Source organism: Mercenaria mercenaria, chromosome 6, assembly GCF_021730395.1.
Source record: "Mercenaria mercenaria strain notata chromosome 6, MADL_Memer_1, whole genome shotgun sequence".
NCBI classification, from domain to species: domain Eukaryota; kingdom Metazoa; phylum Mollusca; class Bivalvia; order Venerida; family Veneridae; genus Mercenaria; species Mercenaria mercenaria.
Window position 1 is genome coordinate 43,531,145 of NC_069366.1, and position 20,721 is coordinate 43,551,865.

Genomic DNA, 20,721 nt, shown 5'->3' on the forward strand with positions numbered 1-20,721 from the left:
TCAAAGAATTGAATTCCAAGCAGACCTCTGGTTGCCATGGCAACCAAAAGGAAAACTTAAAAATCTTCTTGTCCAAAACCACAGTTTATAGGGCTTTTATATTTGGTATATAGCATCATCTAGTGGTCCTCTACCAAGATTGTTAAAATTATCCCTCCTAGGGTCAAATATGGCCCCGCCCTGGGGGTCACATGGTTTACATAGACTTACATAGGGAAAACTTTGAATATCTTCTTGTCCAAAATTAAAGGTCCTAGGACTTTGATATTTGGTGTGTAGCATCATCTAGTGGTCCTCTACCAAGACTTAATATTTCTTAATACTTTAGCATCAATTAATTATCTCCCTAGGGTCAAATATGGCCCTTCCCTGGGGGTCACATGGTTAACATAAACTTATATAAGGAAATACTTTGAAAATCTTCTTGTCAAAAATCACAGGGTCTAGGGCTTTGATATTTAGTATGTGACATCATCTAGTGGTCCTCTACCAAGATTATTTAAATTATGCCCCTGGGATAAAAAGAAGCCCGGACCTGGGGGTCCCAAGTTTTACATAGACTTGTATAGGAAAAAAACTTTAAAAATCTTCTTGTCTTAAACCACAAGACCTAGGCTTTTGATATTTTGGTATGTGGCATTGCCTGGTGGTCCTCTACCAAGGTTGTTCAATTTATTAGAGGCCCCTCCCCAATTTTACATAGACAAAAAAACTTTAAAAATCTTCTTGTCTGAAACCACATGACTAGGCCTTTGATATTTGGTATGTAGCAATTCCTTATGGTTCTCTACCAAGATTGTTCAAATTACTACCCAGGGGTGAAAAGTCCCCCACCCCAAAGGTCCCAAATTTTACATAGACTTATATAGGAATTTTGTTTTTAAAATCTTCTTGTCTGAAAGTTCAAGGCCTAGGCCTTTGATACTTGATAGGTAGCATTGCCTAGTGGTTCTCTAACTAGAATGTTAAAATTATGCCCCTGGGTGAAAAGAGGCCCTGCCCCGGGGGACACTTGTTATATGAGTTATATAGGAAAAAATAACTGAAAAATTTTCTGATCATATTTCCTAGACTGTTTTATTATAATTACCTGATGACCCTAAGTAATTAAGGGTCACTATGATCTTGACCTACTGACTTACTTTTTTGTTTTTTAAGGTAGAGCCTTAAAATTTGGATGACAAATAAAGTTTTACACACCCATCTTAAAACTGACTGTCAGTGACCATGAATGTGACCTACTGACCTGCTTTCTTAATATTTTAGCATCAGTTTGACTTCTGAAACACGCCTTACACGTAGGTTCATATTACTCAGGTGAGCGATCCAAGGTCATCATGACCCTCTTGTTTATATAATAAGCTCATTATCTAAGGCCTATAAAACAGTCTGTTCAGGGTAACATCCTAAGATTAGTTGTCAGAATTTTTGTTTTATTTTATATTTGGTGTTTGTTTTTGATAGAAAATCAGTGATGCCATTGTTGCAATAGTCAAAACTAACGTTCTAAGTGTTACACGTAATAAACAGAATACTTGGCAGACCATTAGCATTCATTCCCCTTTGAAATTCCCTTTCTGCTAAATTCTGAAAAGTTTGCTACAAAACCGTAAACAAATCTCAGGGTAGTTCATTTTAGCTAGGTAAGGTGAAATAATCATAAATAAACAGTACCTTATACTACAAACTGTGTGAATGTAGTATGTCTGAACACTATTAAATTGTGAAATAAAGCTTATATGATAAATATTTAACCTTCAGTTTGCTATAATATCTTCAGTTAAGGTACACAGGTATGTTGTTTTCATGTCTTTTAGTTTTCTGACAGATCCTGTTACAGGATATTTCAGCATATATATCATCATCAGGTAAACCACATTAAACTTAAGTCTTGTCCATTAGATGTTTGACATACTCCTCAACACAAACTGATCAATTAACACCTTTAGATACTGCGTGAAAATAAATTAATATTGGGTGAAATTGAAATTAAATGCAGTCAAACCTGTCAATAAGAACCACACCTTTGTGAGACTCAAACAATATACTTTCTGTTTATGGATGGTCTCTGTTTATGGATGGTCACTGTTCATTGGTGAGCTCTGTTCATGGATGGACTCTGTTCATAGGTGATCTCTGTTCATGGGTGTTCTCTGTTCATGGATTGTCTTTCTTCATGGATGGTCTATGCGCATGGGTGGTCTCTATTCATGGATGGTCTTTGTGTATGGGTGGTATCTGTTCATGGGTGGTCTCTGTTCATGGGTTGTCCCTGTTCATGGGTGGTCTCTGTTCATAGATGGCCCCTGTTCTTGGGTGATCTCTGTTCATGGATGGTCACTGTTCATTGGTGATCTCTGTGTTCATGGATAGTCTCTGTTCATTGGTTGTCTCTGTTCATGGGTGGTCTCTGTTCATGGATGGTCTATGTTCATGGATGGTCTCTGTTTATGAGTGGTCTCTGTTCATGGACTGTCTCTGTTCATAGGTGCTCTTTGTTCATGCATGAGTGGTCTCTGTTCATAAGTGCTATTTGTTCATCGGTGGTCTGTCTTCATGGATGGTCTATTCACATGGGTGGTCTCTGTTCTTTGATGATTTTTGTGCACAGGAGGTCTCTGTTCATGGGTGGTCTCTGTTCATGGATGGTCTCTGTTCATTTGTGGTCTCTGTTCATGGATGGTCTCTGTTTATGGGTGATTTTTTTAGCAAAAGTTTGACTGTTTATTTTAATACTCGAAAAGATTACAACTAAACCCTGCTTTGTACCTTTTAATTGCTACACGATAAGATTTTATATTGCAATGTTAATATTTCAGTATGTTACAAATCAAATAAATAAAATATTTACTAAATGAATACAAGGTTGGGTATATATTGGCCGCTCAAAAACAAAGATGTACCTGACGAGGTATCTCCCCAAGTATGTGAATAAAATAACCAGAAGGGGACCAGGCGCAAGTTGCTAAAATTTGCAAACCATTACAACGAAACTCTGCACTGTCACGTATAATTTACACTCATAACGTGGTAGCAAAACCGGCTAATTTCAACATAACGTAACTCTGCACTGTTGGACTTAACGAGGTAGCAATACTGACTAACTTAAACATAATGTGGCAATGCACAACAACTTCGGTGCCAGTAGTCACGGTATGATAGTTACCAGACACGGCCAGGTATCCGGGAATGATGGGTCACCACATACCAAAACCATTGCGTGAAGGAAACCAGTAAGTTGCATGCTAGAGGGTTGATAACACAATACAAAGCAATACGCAATACAAAGCAATATGCAATACAATACTAGATTTTGCCAGGTAGTACCGGTATGGGCAAAACCTTTTCAACCCTAGCCACATAACAACACAAGAGTAACCACATAAGAATAACACATGCCAAAAATACAGTGCTTTGTAAGTTCTCGCCAGACAATAGATGTATTTATGAAACAATATTTATTTCCAAATTACACTTGTAAGCAGACACGCCTGATCACCTTCTATTTTTTAAGAATTTTCCTATATGAAAATAGAGCGATGTTAATTATGAAAAACAAAGAAAAGAATATTGTTCACAAGTAAATCTACATAAATAGCATTCAAATATTTCCCGGTGAGAATATTTACAGTCACATTGATCTGTTTCCATCAAAAGTTCATGTCACATTTGATAGTACTCATCACATTTTAAATGAATGCACAAATCACATGTAATTTAAACAAGAATTTCCAGGAACAGTTCAGTGATTGTCTATTTCACCTTTAATAGTACTTATCACATTTCAGATGACTGCACAAATCACATGTAACTATAACAAGAATATCCAGGTACAGTAATTCACATGCTTAAAGTGATCTCAAAAGAGTTCATTGGTTACCGTACATTTTCTTCGTATGAATGTCTTAGAATCGCCTGATATCCCTTCGCGCAGCGATCGTTACTGGCATAATGTTCCTGTGTATACTGACTGTGCATTCTTCTATAAGGCCTTTCGTTAACTATTCTGAGAAGTTGCCTGTAAGCATAAATACTACAGAGAAACAGTCTATTTGTCTAAAATATTACAGTAACAAGGTTAATACATTGTATTTTGAACATATATTCACACAAAAACTGAAATATGTTTAATCTCATTATCAATCTAACAAAAATGATTTCTAGTACAGGAGTGTGGCGGGCAGGTAAGTTTTCTCTTGATACAACCGTGTAGCAATACAAAGTGAACGAAGCGCACGGGTTTAGCGGTATTTATAGAAAACTATCTGTTCATGCGTATTTGCCTGAAACCGGTTAAAAGTAAGCCGGTACCAAGAAGATAAATCATAAAGAAAGAAGAGCTACGGAACCAGTTATTCATCGCTATTATTTCATGTAGCAACCAATAACGTGAATTCTCGAAAATAAATAAAATTATTTTCATTCAAAATAATTTACAATATTAAAAAAGCATAACTGATTACAATGTCTTCAATATTTTTTCTAAAGGAAGAAAAAGAATTGGGTAATTTTCTAAATGATATGTAAATTCTAGAAAAATGGGAAGGAGTTATATAGGGGATTGCAAGATTAAGCAGATGATCTAAAATATTGAGATTTGAATTCCTTATAATTATTTTTAGCTCGACTATTCAAAGAATAGTCTAGCTATTCTACTCACCCTGGCGTCGGCGGCGGCGTCACACCTTGGTTAAGTTTTTGCATGCAAGTACATACAGCCATCAATTAAAGGCATATAGCTTTGAAACTTATTTTTTCTTTTTCTAGGTCAATTACCAACCTCTCTGGGTCAAGTCCCATAACTCTGACATGTATTTTGAGCAAATTATGCCCCCTTTTGGACTTAGAAAATTTTGGTTAAAGTTTTACATGCAAGTGACTATCTCCAAAACTAATGCAGATATTGATTTGAAACTTCACATGTGTCTTCGGGGTTATAAAACTAGTTGATAGCAGCAAGTCCCATAACTCTGACCTTCATTTTGGCCAAATTATGCCCCCTTTTGGACTTAGAAAATTCTGGTTAAAGTTTTGCGTGCAAGTACATACAGCTATTTCTAAAAGGCATATAGATTTGAAACTTATTTTTTCTTTTTCTAGATCAATTACCAACCTCACTGGGTCAAGTCCCATAACTCTGACATGTATTTTGAGCAAATTATGCCCCCTTTTAGACTTAGAAAATTCTGGTTAAAGTTTTACATGCAAGTTACTATCTCCAAAACTAATGCAGATAATGATATGAAACTTCACATGTGTCTTCGGGGTTATAAAACTAGTTGATAGCATCAAGTCCCATAACTCTGACTTTCATTTTTGCCAAATTATGCCCCCTTTTGGACTTAGCAAATTCTGGTTAAAGTTTTGCGTGCAAGTACATATAGCTATTACTAAAAGGCATATAGATTTGAAACTTATTTTTTCTTTTTCTAGATCAATTACTAACCTCACTGGATCAAGTCCCATAACTCTTACATGTATTTTGAGCAAATTATTCCCCTTTTTGGACTTAGAAAATCCTGGTTAAAGTTTTGCGTGCAAGTACATACAGCAATTACTAAAAGGCATATAGATTTGAAACTTATTTTTTCTTTTTCTAGATCAAATACTAACCTCACTGGGTCAAGTCCCATAACTCTGGCATGTATTTTGGGCAAATTATGCCCCCTTTTGGACTTTGAAAATTCTGGTTAAAGTTTTACATGTGAGTTTCTATCTCCAAAACTAATGCAGATATTGAATTGAAGCTTCACTTGTGCCTTCGGGGTTATAAAACTAGTTGATAGCAGCAAGTCCCATAACTGATATGCATTTTGGTCAAATTATGCCCCCTTTTGAACTTAAAACTCTTTTGATATTTAACCTTTTTGGGTAATATTTTCTTGCTTCTGGGACAATATTTCGAATAGTCGAGCTTGGCTGTCTTACGGACAGCTCTTGTTATTTTAAGAGTTTAAATTATACAGACCAGCAAAAATAGAATGAAAAGAAAAGAGATCTTACAGGATAATGAATATTGTATGAATTGTGTTTTTTTTTTCCCAGATTGTGGAGATAATGAAAGATTAATTCGTGAAGCTGTAATAAACAACCAGCGCCCCAGTTTGCAGGTTCTTGTAAAAGAGTGTCCTAAAGAAATACGAGACATGATTCAGTTGTCATGGGATCGCAACCCTGAATTTAGACCAACATTCAAAGGTATGTGACAAGTATTGTGAGTCATCATATATATAAGAAAGCTGTAAGTTTTCTAAGAGGCTAGTACTGATTCTAGGAAATATTGCATCCCTTCCATCAGTTAAAAATCCAGACTGTCTGTCTGCAAAGAGATTGGCTAAGATGGTGGGACAGACCTGTATCTAATGGATTTCTCTCTCATCTGGGGACTTTCTCTCATTTTGTCCCTCTGGTCAGATTGTTCTATTGTCCATGCTAGTAGAGGATAAATTTGGCACCTTGAATGGATGCATTGCATGGAAAGTTGTCAGTCCTACTTTATCACCAGTTTTACTGTTTAAACTCACCATTTTGGCCACACTTGAATAAAACTTGGTCAGAATGTTTGCCTCAATGTAATCATGGACAAGTTTTGATAGTTGGTCATCTGGATCAAAAACTGGGTCACTAGAAAACATTTGTAACACTCTTAAGAGATCACATTTTATTCATGATCTCCATGAAACTTTGTCAGAATGTATGCTTTAAGACATGTAGGTCAAGTTTGAAACTAGATCACAAGGTCAAGTCATAAAGAAACTAACTTTGTATATGCACAATAGGCCATGTTTATTTAAAAAATAGGTAGAGCTATTGGACTCGCCCATGCATCGGAGTCCCAATTAGGTTAAGTTTTTGTATGTAAGCTGATATCTCAGTAACCACATGTGGGAATGGATTGAAACTTTACATACTTATTCACTGTGATAAACTGACTTACACTTCACAGGTTTTATGGCTCTGTTTTGCTTTTTTATAAATAATGTCCTATTCTCGACTATTCTCGACTTAGCAATTTTTGGTTAAGCTTTTGTATGTAAGTAGGTATCAGAGAACCCACTAATGGGAATGGATCGAAACTTCACACACTTGATTAATGTCAAAATCTGGTATGTGTTGCACAGGTTTCATTACCCTGCATTGCAGTTGTACAAAATTATACCCATTTTTCTGCTTACCAATTTTGGGTTAAGGTTTTATATGTAAGCTGGCATCTCAGTATCCGCGTATTTGAATGTATTGAAACTTCAAAGATTACACACTTATCCATTTTGATGAGCTGACATGCATTTTACAGGTTTCATAAATCTGTTTTGCATTTTTACAAATGTATACCCCTTTTTCGACTTTAGTATTCAATCCATTGATAAGCCTGTTAAATAGTCGAGCTTTGCTGTCCTCTGACAGCTCTTGTTTACCTGATCATCATGAAACATTGTTGGAAATTTTGCTTCATTATACAGTTTGTAACTGGGTCATCTTGGGTCTAAAACTAATTGACTAGGTTAATTATCAGAAAAACATGTTATAACTTTTGCCGTAGTGTATGTCTTTATGATATCAAGATCAAGTTTGAATGTGGGTCATTTGAGGTTGAAACTTGAAACTTTTGTCACTAGCACAAATTGTAGAAAAGCCATCTTTTACTCTAGAAGTCACATTTATTACCCGGTCTTTATAGAATATGGTCAGATTTTGCGTCTGAACAAGATCTTGGTCAGGTTATTAATTGGATCATCTTCGGACTAAAACTGGGTCGCTGGGTGAAATCATATCCCTTACAGAAGAAAAAGGCCTGCTGCGTACTCTTGCTGTGTACATACAGCGTATATGATGGGTACATGATGTGTACTGAAATCAATAGTACACAGGATATACACCGCACATACACCGATAGTACGTTTGTAGTACACTTTTGACATGCAAATGAGCTCTGCCGCGTACTACTTGCTGCGTACATGCTGTGGACTACATAGTACACAGGATGTACGCTGGAGGAATTTAGTATGCGAGAAATAGTACGCAGCATGTACGCGGCACATACACTTTTCACATGCAAATGAGCCTGCGGTGTACTACCCCTGTGGCGTACATGCTGTGTACTCCTGCGGCGTACATGCTGTGTACTCCTGCGGCGTACATGCTGTGTACTCCTGGCCCGAGTCCTGCGGCGTACATGCTGTGTACTCCTGGCCCGAGTCCTGCGGCGTACATGCTGTGTACTCCTGCTGCATACATGCTGTGTACTCTTGTGGCGAAACTGCTGTGATAATGTAAATTCCTTACCCCACCAACTTTCGTATGCAAATGCTGATCATTTGGACAGAAAAAAACAGAAAAAAGATAAGTGACATGCATCAATAAGTATTTACCCTTACGAAAATAATGTAGATTGATGTTATCAAATAAATTAGTATGCTTTTCTCCATCCACTTTTCAATGAAATAAATCAATTTTTGTAGCATGTAATTTGGTAAACATTTGAAGAAAATGGCGTAACTGCATCAAGGGGAAACAACTTTAATGCAACTAAATATAAGTGTTATGATTTATTATAGACGATGTGTGCGTAGTATGTATTTATTTTGATTAAAATCCATCTGAGAACAATCTAGGACTGGAATTATATAAGCATTTATACACTTTTACGTCTGTAAAAAGTAGCGCACCAAAAAATTTTGGACTGATTTTTTTCCAATAGGGCAAGCGCAATTAGCCAAAAACGTTCTGAAAATATACGAGCTGCAAATCCGATAAACAACTTTTTAATTTGGTGAGGCCTTAATGAGTTAACATAATGAGCATTAAAGCCTTTATAAAACATGATAGAGTGGTGTTTTGCTTAAGAGTATTCAAATAACAGTGAGAGCTATTAATTCTTCTCATTCGGGCGCTGTTGAGGCATTATCTTGGTAATTATTTCATGTATTACAAAATGTAATGCAATGAAGTTCAAATAAGGCTTTTCAATTATCCAAGTTAGAAAGCTCCAGGATTAATTCAAAATGAAAAAGAATATATTTTTACACTAAGATGTAAGCTTCACAAATGAACATTGCAAATAGTTTGGCAAATTTTTATTGTTCAGAATACCGGTAATCTGAACTATTCTATGCTATTTAGATAAAAGTTACTTGGAAATCAAGTTCTTGCTTCCAAAAAAAAAAAATGTACAAATCCTTCCTGCATGAAGTCCCTCCCGCGTATATGAAGTTTACTTCAGACTTTAACTTATAAAAAAAAACTAAGTATAAATGCCAAAAGAAATTGTACAAGTCTTTCCCGCGTATATGAAGTGTACTGCACAAATTTCAAAGTATCTGCGGTGTACATGCAGTGTACTATTTTCTTGTACAAGTCCCTCCTGCGTACATGCAGTGTACTCCTTAAATTTTCAGAGTCTGTGCTGCGTACTTGAAGTGTACTAGTGACCTCCTGCGTACATGCTGTGTACTCGTCGAAATAGTACACGGCATGTACGCGGCATGCGGTGTATGTAAAATGTACTCCTCTGGCGTACTACTGTGTTCGCGGCATATACACAGCAAATACGCAGCATGTATGCCACAGAGGCTTGCTTCTGTAAGGGATGATGTATTTTTAACACATTTTGTACCTGATCCTCATGAAGCCTGGTCAGATGGTTTGTCTTTTTGAAATCTAGTCAGGTTTGAAACTGGGTCATCTAGGGTCACTAGGTTCAAACCACAGAAAAAAATTTGTTAACGCACCAGAGACCACATTTCTATCTTTATGAAGTTTAAAATTTGGTCATCTTGGTCAAAACTTTTTCCATTGAGTTATACTTGGCCTTAATTGTCCTCTTGTTAGGGACATAAGGTCAAAGGCTGAAAAATGTCACTGTATACTCAAGACTGAAAATGAAATACCCAGTTAATTGTGGAATTTGTTTTTGTTTAAAAAACAAGCCTCATTTACAAATTCACTACTGAGATTAATGACAGAAAACATTACTTGTGTGAGTTAATTTAATTCTATATAGATGTGGTCTTGTCCATGCATCCATTTGTCTGTCCATGCATCCATCCGTCCATCTGAAGTTTGTGATTTGCCGAGCTCAAAAAGCAGTTGATATAAATTGATGAAACCTTGCTCGAGTCTTTGTCAGGATATGAACTTGTGCACCTTCTATTTTTTTGTCTGGCTCTGCCCCCTATTTCCAGAGTTATTGCCCCTGAAATAGTAAAAAATGCACATTTTCGCCTTGTTATGTGACTAGCTCAAAAAGTATTTCATATAGATTGATGAAACATTGCATGAGTCTCATTCATAATATGAACTTGTGCACCTTCTATTTTTCATGTGGCTCTGCCCCCTATTTCCAGAGTTATTGCCCCTGAAATAGTACAAAATGCACATTTTCGCCATGTTACGTACCTAGCTCAAAAAGTATTTGATATAGATTTATGAAACCTTGCGTGAGTCTCAGTCATAATATGAACTTGTGCACCTTCTATTTTTCATCTGGCTCTGCCCCCTATTTCTAGAGTTATGGCCCCTGAAATAATCAAAATTGCACATTTTTACCTTGTGAGGTGCCTAGCTCAAAAAGTATATGATGTAAATTCATGAAACCTTGTATGAGTCTTTATCATGATGTGACTTGCACACTTAGCATTCTTCTTTAGAGTCTAAGCATTTATTACAGAGTTATGGCCCTTGAAATAGCCTAAAAACTGGATCTTTTGTTTGTGATGCTCATAACTCAAAAACGATATGGCCTAGAATAATGAATCCTTTATATAAAACGTTTGTTAAGGCTGTACCCCCTTTAGATTGCAAACATTTGAATTATTGGCCCTTATTTGTGACAAATGTACCAGTGGGGGCACACCCTGTGTCTTACAGACACATTCTAGTTTACAAAATCATTTTTTGTATCTTTCAGAAGTATTGTAATTTTTCCTCAAAACTACATATACTGTGTAGGAGACATGATATTTTTATATTGTATTATTGGAGGAATTGTTTTTTATTCAGACCTTCATGAGAAAATTACTCCAGTGTACAATTCAGTAAAGGATACGATACACCAACACCTCAAGTACATCAGGGCACAAATTGTTACAATGTACCAAAAGGAGGTAAGATTTCATTATAAAAAGCCATATCAGAATAACTAAAAATCAAAACTGTTGTTGATAAATTTTAGCATCTAATAGATAGATAGCATTTGGGTTTCTTTTTCTAAAGAGAAAGATGTTATTGTTATATAAATCTGTATCTATAGCCGTTTATGTTGGTCAATGATAAAACATTTTATTGACTTGTGGGCGGAGCCAAAATCATGCATTACCTTGTGTGAAAATCTGTGCAAACCAACTAGGTAGGGTTCTATTTTATAGTGATGTCTTTACAGTGTGGTGCTATACACATTCACATATCATACCATTGGATCAAATTATAAACCTCTGTAAATGGTTGCAGGTGAAAATAAAGCAATGTTGCCTTTTAGGTTCAGTTGATATGAGGATATTATACCCTGTTTAATAAATCCTACTACCTCACTAAAAGGCAGCAAGTGTATAATGTAGCATCATATAAAATGATTTTGAATTTCTCACATGATTACACAAAAGATAAATACTTGTGTCTTTTCAGTTTGCGTTTGTATCAAAATTAAATGTTCTTTGAATCTAGAGGTTGTTAGTATTTATTTCTGAATATTTTATCTGATTTTCAGCCAGAAGAAGCCGTCGAGCACTATGAATGCACTATGCATTGGGAGGGTATTGAAAATGGAGTTTCTAATGGGCAACAAATAGTAAACAATGGGTTGTTTAATGAACAAGTGAGGAAAGAGAACAGGCAAACTAGTGTGGAGAATAATTTGTCTAACGGACAGGCAAATGCAGGAAATGGGTCATTTGATGCACAGCCAAGTACAGGAAATTGGTCATTTAACTTAAGCTCAAGTGTTGAGAATAGGTTATCTGACAATCAGGCAAGTGCAGAAAATGTGTCATCAAATCAGGAAGCAAATGGGCAATGTAATGAGCAGACATCACCCGATGGAGAGAAAGGCGATGATATAAAATTTCCACCCAAAATACAATCACAGGACAGTGGAAATAGTGGACACAGCAATACAGACACTTTAAATCAGAGATTTCCAGCGTTTGCCTCTAATAGGCCTCCTAAAGAAGCATTTCCTCATTTGAATACACAGACTGGTTATCCATCTGAGAGACTAGGTTTTTCTACAGTGCAAACACCAATGGTGAAGGGTATGCCAGTCCAGAATATACCAGGATCATCAAGAAACTATGGTCAAGCTCATGTGCCTATCAATGAGACTGGACAGAAAGAAATTGACAATTCTGGTCATAGAGGCATGCAGGAATCAAGGGAAATTGGTTTGTCAGGTTTTGTTTCAGTGAAAAGTAAACATTACACTCCTGGTGCCCAGCTCCAGCACCCACACGGACCAATAGCTCAACCAGTCTCTGCTGTGATACAAAGTGAAACTGTTGCTAATGGTGACAGTAGTCAAGGTGAAGGTCGGAATGGAGAGGAAGGGGATGATGAAGAAACCATGTTAAAGGGAGATCCTGTGGATGAATTACTTTCAGAATTAAGCATCAGCAATCCAGGCTTGTATAACAGCTTGTTGAGAAATCCAGACGCACTGCAGAATATAGCAAGGTAAATTTTTAGCTCATCTCAGCACAAAGTGCTCAAGATGAGCTTTTGTGTTCGACCTGTGTCCGTTGTCAACAATTTGACTGTTAACATTCTAGAGGTCACAATTTTTGCCCAATCTTAATGAAACTTGGTCAGAATATTACCCTCAATAATATCTTGAAAGAGTTTGATATTGGGTCATCTGGGGTCAAAAACTAGGTCACCAGGTCAAATCAGAGGAAAAGCTTGTTAACACTCTAGAGGCCACATTTATGACGTATCTTTATGAATCTTGGTCAGAATGTTAATCTTGATGATCTTTAAATCAAGCTTGAATCTGGGTCAGGTGCGGTAAAAAACTAGGTCACCAGATCAAATCAAAGGAAAAGCTAGTTAACACTCTATAGGCCACATTTATGACTATATCTTCATGAATCTTAGTCAGTTAACCTTGATGCTCTTTAGATAAAGATCAAATCTGGGTCAGGTGGGGTAAAAACTAGGTCACCAGGTCAAATCAAAGGAAAAGCTTGTTTACACTCTAGAGACCATATTTATTACTGTATCTTCATGAAACCTGGTCAGAATGTTAACCTTGATGATCTTTAGATCAAGTTTGAATCTGGGTCATGTGGAATGTGACCTACTGACCTACTTTCTTGTTTTTTAAGGTACAGCCTTGAAATTTGGATGACATGTACAGTTTTGCACACCGATTTTAAAACTGACTTTCAGTGACCATGAATGTGACCTTCTGACCTACTTTCTTGTTTTTAGCTCACCTGTCACAAAGTGACAAGGTGAGCAATTGTGACCGCTTGATGTCCGTCGTCCATCGTGCGACGTGCGTATGCCATTGTCCATCGTCCGTCAACAATTTCTAAAAACAATTTCTTCTTGAAAACCACTGGGAAGAATTACACCAAACTTCACAGGAATGATCCTTGGGTGGCCCCCTTTCAAAATTATTCAAAGAATTGAATTCCATGCAGAACTCTGGTTGCCATGGCAACTGAAAGGAAAAACTTTGTAAATCTTCTTGTCCAAAACCACAGGGCCTAGGGCTTTGATATCTGGTGTGTTGCATCATCTAGTTGTCCTCTACCAAAACTGTTCAAATTATCCCCCTAGGGTCAAATATGGCCCCACCCCGGGAGTCACATGGTTTATTTAGACTTATATAGGGAAAACTTTGAAAATCTTCTTGTACAAAACCAAATGACCTAGGGCTTTGATATTTGGTTTGAAGCATCATCTAGTGGTCCTCTACCAAGATTGTTCAAATTATCCCCCTAGGGTCAAATATGACCCCGCCCCGGGGGTCACATGGTTTATATAGACTTATATAGGGAAAACTTTGAAAATCTTCTTGTACAAAACCACATGGCCTAGGGCTTTGATATTTGGTATGTAGCATCAGCTAGTGTTCTTCTACCAAGATTGTTCAAATTATCCCCCTAGGGTCAAATATGGCCCTGCCCCGGGGGTCCCAAGTTTTACATAGACTTATAAAGGAAAAAGCTTTAAAAATCTTCCTATCTGAAACCATACGACCTAGGCTTTTGATATTTGGTATGATGCATTGTCTAGTAGTCCGCTACCAAAATTGTTCAAATTATGCCCCTGGGATTAAAAGAGGCCCTGCCCTGGGGTCACTTGTTATATGAGTTATAGTTAGCTTATTTTTTGTAATATATCTATGGTATATAAACTTTCATTGTCCTACCAACGAATTGATTAGTATAATAATTTTAAATTGTCTCCCATGATAGCCTTGGGACTTCACTAGCTTGATATGTGTTTCTGCACATTAAGTCTTTAACTTTTTAATCATATCATCATGAGGCCAGTAGACAGTCCTTGTGAATCATAAATGTGTATCGCTTTTTAGCGGGATTTGACGTTGACATTTAATAACGTTACGTCACTTCCGGTTTTGTATTTCAAATGTTGTTGTATTATGAGACGCCATGATGTAGAGTAATTCTCGGAATTTGTCATTTTGATAAAAGCCTTAAGGCCAAAACGTTAATAAAACTGAGTGAAAACTATAGAGTCTTTATATAGGAATAAATAATTCAAAAATTATCAGACCGTATTTCCAAGACTGTTTTATTATAATTACCTGATGACCCCAAGTGATTAGAGGTCACTTGACTGTGACCTTGACCTACTGACCTACTTTCTTGTTTTTAGCTCACCTGAGCACGAAGTGCTCATGGTGAGGTATTGTGATCATGCTGTGTCCGTCTGTGCGTGCGTGCGTCAAGTCGTCCCATCGTCAACATTTGTATTTAAATGACATCTCCACCAAAACCACTGAATGGATTTTGATGAAACTTTGCCATGATGTACCTTAGGTGGTCCTCTACCAAAGTTGTTCAAACAGTTTCGCTTGGTTGCACATAGGGGCTGCCAGAGCTAAAAATAGAAAAAACTTCAAACGACATCTCCTCCTAAACCGATGGTCCAATTTTGAAATAATTTCACACAAATGGTCCTTATGCTGACCTCTACCAAGATTATTCAAATTATTTTGATTCATCAAAAATCATGGCCGCCAGAGGGCATGGTCACTTTTCCCTATATGTATATATTGGAAACTTTATAAATCATTTTTATGTGAAACTGCTGGCCTGATTTTAAAATGATTTTGCATAAATGGTTCTTGTGTGACCCTCTACCAAGATTGTTCAATTTTTTCCGATTCATCAAAAAACATGGCTGCCAGGGGGTGTGGTCACTTTTCTTCTCTGAATCAATAATAGCTAGAGCCTTGATATTTGACGTGTGATATCAGGTTGGTAATGTCTACCATAATTGTTCAAATTATTGCCCTAGGTTCAAAAGTGTGTGTGACATGTATATAATATAGGCTAACATAGAAGAAGCCTAACTCTGTACTTATACAAACACACTTGAAGCCTTGTACACAGGTGAGTGCTTTAGGGTCAATGACCCTCTTGTTTCAGATACAGCCATGAAATTTGGATGACATGTACAGTTTTGCACACTAATCTTAAAACTGACTTTCAGTGACCATAAATGTGACCTACTGACTACTTTCTTAATATTTTAGCAGCAGTTTGACATATGAATCATGTAGCTCATATTACTCAGGTGAGCAATCCAGGGTCGTCATGACCCTCGTTTTATTTTCATTTTAATTTAGGCCATAAAGGCAATCATTAGAGTTCATTGTACCTGTACTTTATACCAGTGTGTCCATTTGAAAGGTTTCCTTTAATTCTGTATCTTCCTTTTTTGGATGACTCACTGAATGGACTAGTGTAATCTTACAAATGTATTAGTATAGCCTTTAAAAATAAAACCAGAAACACTATGTTGAACCTTCAAAACTAGAATATATAGTCTTCAGATATATGGTTTCAAATGAAAATGAAAAAAAACAAACATATGAAGCAACATACATTAAATAATGGTACTAAACTGTATGAGACTTACAGTGAACTCTATGTTGTTATATTTTTTGGGCTTTGAAATCTTGAAGAACATACAATTTTACTTTTAAAATTAATAGAATTCCACTTATATAATAAGCCGGTGCAAGGGGGCATGAAGGGTGTTGCTGTTGCACATTTCATTACTTCTCATATATGATCTGAAACATGTATACTGAAGCTAAAATAGAAAATATATCTAATTATGTAGATCCTAAGTAGTGATGCAAAATTTCTCATAAATATTTATAATAAAAGTTTTTATATAAAGAACAATACAGTCAAACTTGTCATAGCGACTCACTGAATTAAACGACCTCCTGTCGTATGAGTCACGACCCTGTTCTAGACCGCCCAACATTAATCACTATATAAAAGTCACTGAATTAAACGACTCCCTGTCTGACGCGACAAACGACTGTAATTTTTGCATCCCGTGACGATTATATGGCTGATTTCAACGACCCTTGGCGAAAAATGTAATTTTGCATCTCGTCATAACCTTGACTCTGGAGCCAGCGGAGGTATAAGTAGTCAGTGATAATTAGTGATAATTGTTTATTCTTCAAAGAGTTTGCTAAACGTATCATTATTATATTTAATTGACCTTGCTATTTAGTGAACCTGAATTAAAGACTCCCTGTCATTTGTGACCTTTTATGGATGGTCCCGTGGAAAGTCACATATGACAAGTTTGACTGCATATTATATTGGTTACCGAATATTTTAGGAAAAATTTCAATACCGGTATTTACTTACCATCAAACACAAAATAGAACAATTATTTTGCTATATATATATATGGATGTTTCGTTTTTTTTTTCAAAATATATAGCAATTTGTTGAAGTCAAAAGACGGTCAGTTGGAAGTCAATTTGAGACCAGAGATCGGACCTTCACGGCAAGCTACAGCAACCAGTCAGAGACCAGTTAACAGCTGTACAAGGGAAGTTACGCAGGGGTATGTCATTATTTGTTTACACAGGGGTATGTCATTATTTGTTTACTGCCCAAATATTTTGAAGTGAGGGCTTATTTTATTGGATTGTTTAAGCAGCTCTTTTTAGTTTGGCAATTTGAAGAATAGGGAGAGCTGTTCTACTAAGCCAGGCATCTGTGTTGCCATTGGCAACATTGTAAGTTGACAGTAACAGTAGGCATTGTAACTGTCGTTGGAATTACCACTTGGTTAAAGTTTTGCATACAAGGCTATATCACAGCAGCTAATGTGTTGGATTGAAACTTCACACAAAGCTTCCTAGTCATAAGACCTATTGAAATAAGTATGTTAGGTAACTCTTGATGGGATTTAATTTGCATTATGGGCCTTCTTATGCCTCTGGTGTTGAAGACACAAGAGGCAAAAAAAAACAACAAAAAACAAAGTTATATTTTGTTTGGATCTTTATAAAACTTTTTATGTCCATCTAGTTTCACATTTACAGTTGTTACATTTCACAACACAGAATGACGAGGTGGGCCTCCATAGCCGAGTGGTTAAGGTCTCTGACTTTGAATCATTTGCCCCACACCAATGTGGGTTTGAGTCTCACTCAGGGTGTTGAATTCTTCATGTGAGGAAATTTGCCATATGACCTATAATTTGGTTGGTGTGACATTAATCCCCACCTCCCTCCCCCCTCCCCCCAAGAAATAAAAGCATGACAATGTTAGACAGTTGTGCAAACCATTGAGTTTTTTTCATGCTTTAAATACTGTTTGATTTTTCAGGACGCAGTTGCTTACTGGAAGTTCTGTGTCTGTAGATCAACTAAGTGGACAAACTTCAAATGGAGAGAGGCATGCAGTGCCAGGACAGCAGACAGCACGTCTTGGGTCAACAGCTGACTCAACTGTGAGAATGTTTCCTGCTCCTGATAGAGGACAGCATTTATCTACCATTTCATCTCAGACAAGTCAGTCTGTTGTACAAGGTGAACCACTTACAGGTGCAGGTGCTGCGTCGTCACATGTGCCTTCCTTTGTTACACCAACTGTCAGACTTTCTTTGCAGCCGACACTTAGACATCCTGTAAAGCAGAATGTTCCACCCTTCCAGCCAAGACAAATATTTGGGCAGTCAGTGTCAAGACAACCTGCTCCGCAAATCCCAACTGTTCATGGTTCCCAGCAGAATGTACATAGCACTGGTTCCCAGCAGACAGCAAACAATTCAATATTTGGCCAGCAACAAAGGACAAACCAAGGTGGTGGCACTCCAGGTCAGACAATAGTCAAGCCGTCAGCTGGTGTGGTGGCTGCAAGCCAAGAACCAACACAATCAGTCCAGCCTCCACTGTCACAAAGAAGACCATTTGAACCACAAAGACAACAGCAGACAGTTAGTCCACAAACACCAGTTTCAAATACTTCTGCATCCTCAAGGCGACCAGGTTCACCTGTTGAGGTGAGTGAGCAGTTGAGGTCAGATGAAACACTCAACAGACAAGATCAGCCGCCAGCTAACCAGGTACAAACTTTTCCTCAATGCTAAGTAACATTTTCTTATATTTTCCCATGTTAGGTCATTTTATGTGTACTTTTGGAAAAATATAATCAACAAGATAAGAACCAAGATTTTGATGTTATTGAAATAAGTCTAACAAGAGCACCACCTGTAGGTGCCAAGGCTTACATTAAAGTTCTTGACATTAAATGATAAAAAATGTTTTAAAGCTAGAACTCAAATAGTAGCCAGTAAAAGTGGACCATTACAAAAATATACCTATTTTCTAAGTACCAAAAGAGCTGTCATTTCAGTAAAAATGCATGCAAGAATTACCATTCTAGGCCTTCTTAGTCTGCCAGATACTTTTCAGCTAATGTTAGCTCTACTTGGTGGGGTTGTCTATTGGTAGGTAAACAATATGTTACTAGACTATCCTGTAACTGCACCATTTTAGACAGAAATTTACTCAGAATGACTCATACAGATATATACAAAATGTTCACCAATTTTACAGACACATACTGGCACAGCAGATCCAGGTGAGGATAGAACGCAACAGCCTGGTGAAAATGGAAGACAGAAACAACCTGTTACCATATATCATAGGCATGGTAAGCAAATTTAACTTACTGCATAAACAGTAGAGGTTACAGTGTAATTTGTGTACATGTTACCATATATCATAGGCATGGTAAGCAAAGTTAACTTATTGCATAAACAGTAGAGGTTACAGTGTAATTTGTGTACATGTTACCATATATCATAGGCATGGTAAGCAAAGTTAACTTACTGCATAAACAGTAGAGGTTACAGTGTAATTTGTGTACATGTTACCATATATCATAGGCATGGTAAGCAAAGTTAACTTACTGCATAAACAGTAGAGGTTACAGTGTAATTTGTGTACATGTTAGATTTCATTCAGGATTTCAATAAGTGTCTAGTGTGTCAGGATTTCAGAACATTAACGGTACCTGTTCAGCCAGTAAAGTAGTGTATTTTAAAATGTAAAATCTAAATCTAATGTCTTTAATTTGTAAATTGACATGAAAAGCCCCTTTTCGCATTAAATGGCCTCATTTATACTCATTTTATCTGCTTGGATACAGCTGGAGGTGGAACTACAACCATCACCATGGATCCTGATAATGAACTTCCTCCCAACTTACAGATCGGTAATAAAAATGTCATGGTGGTAAATGATAGTGGTAGCAGGAGAAAATCAGAAAAGAAGAAACAAAAGTGTAAAAAATCTCAGCTTACAAGTAGGTTATTTACTTTATTGTATACACTGTTTTAATCTTTCTTTACTTTGTTGACTGCATAGCTGATGACCACTTTTCCCTTGGTCACCTTTGTGAATTTGTCCAATTAAAGTTTCTGTTCAGTAACTTGATAATGTCTGCACTTGCTAGCTTTGTTGGTCATATTCAGTAGACATTACATGAACTCTATTCATTTTTGGGGTCATGGAGACAAAGGTCAAGGTAAGAATGACCTGTGAATGAAAAACCTTTTCCGCTCAATATCTTGAGAATGCCAGCACTCCTCAGCCTTTGTGTGGTCATTGGCACTGGACAGTAGGTGAACCCTATTTTAAGCATACACATGTAATTAATTGTCTAATATGATTAATGCAGAGTCTCTGTATATTTTCATTAATTAAATGAAAGTAAATTTGCATAATGTATAAATAGAGTTTATGTGCAGCTTCCATAAGTCACAAAATTCAGTGTTGGATGCTGTAGGCCATGCAGTGTCCATCAGTTTAGGTCATCTTTATCTGGTCAATAACTTTACATATAAAATTGGTATAATATATGCACGGATGGATTTTCAAATAATATGATTGTACAAACATTCACATTATGTCTCGTGTAAGCCTCAGACAGCTCACTCAAAGGTCATTCACACGTTAAGGTCAAAGATTATTATTATGCCCCCCTTCGAAGAAGGAGTGGTATGTTGTTTTGCAGATGTCGGTCGGCCGGTCTGTAGACCAATCCGTTTCCAGATGATAACTCAAGAACGCTTGGGCCTAGGATCATGAAAGTTGATAGGGTGGTTGGTCATAACCAGCAGATTACCCTTATCGATTTTGAGATCATAGGTCAAGGTTACAGTGACCCAGAACAGTTAAACAGTTTCTGGGTAATAACACAAGAACGC

At 36.8% G+C, this 20,721-nt stretch overlaps 1 protein-coding gene across 1 annotated transcript in view; it reads left to right on the forward strand.

Moving 5' to 3' along the window:
• LOC123549157 (receptor-interacting serine/threonine-protein kinase 1-like) overlaps positions 1 to 20,721 on the forward strand; it is a 57,476-nt gene that overhangs the window by 15,649 nt on the left and 21,106 nt on the right. The window contains exons 5-11 of the mRNA XM_053545670.1: positions 6,046 to 6,198; positions 10,999 to 11,102; positions 11,702 to 12,663; positions 16,939 to 17,064; positions 17,835 to 18,573; positions 19,067 to 19,163; positions 19,662 to 19,817. Coding sequence (XP_053401645.1) covers positions 6,046 to 6,198; positions 10,999 to 11,102; positions 11,702 to 12,663; positions 16,939 to 17,064; positions 17,835 to 18,573; positions 19,067 to 19,163; positions 19,662 to 19,817 — 2,337 coding nt within the window. The remainder of the gene's footprint in view (positions 1 to 6,045; positions 6,199 to 10,998; positions 11,103 to 11,701; positions 12,664 to 16,938; positions 17,065 to 17,834; positions 18,574 to 19,066; positions 19,164 to 19,661; positions 19,818 to 20,721) is intronic.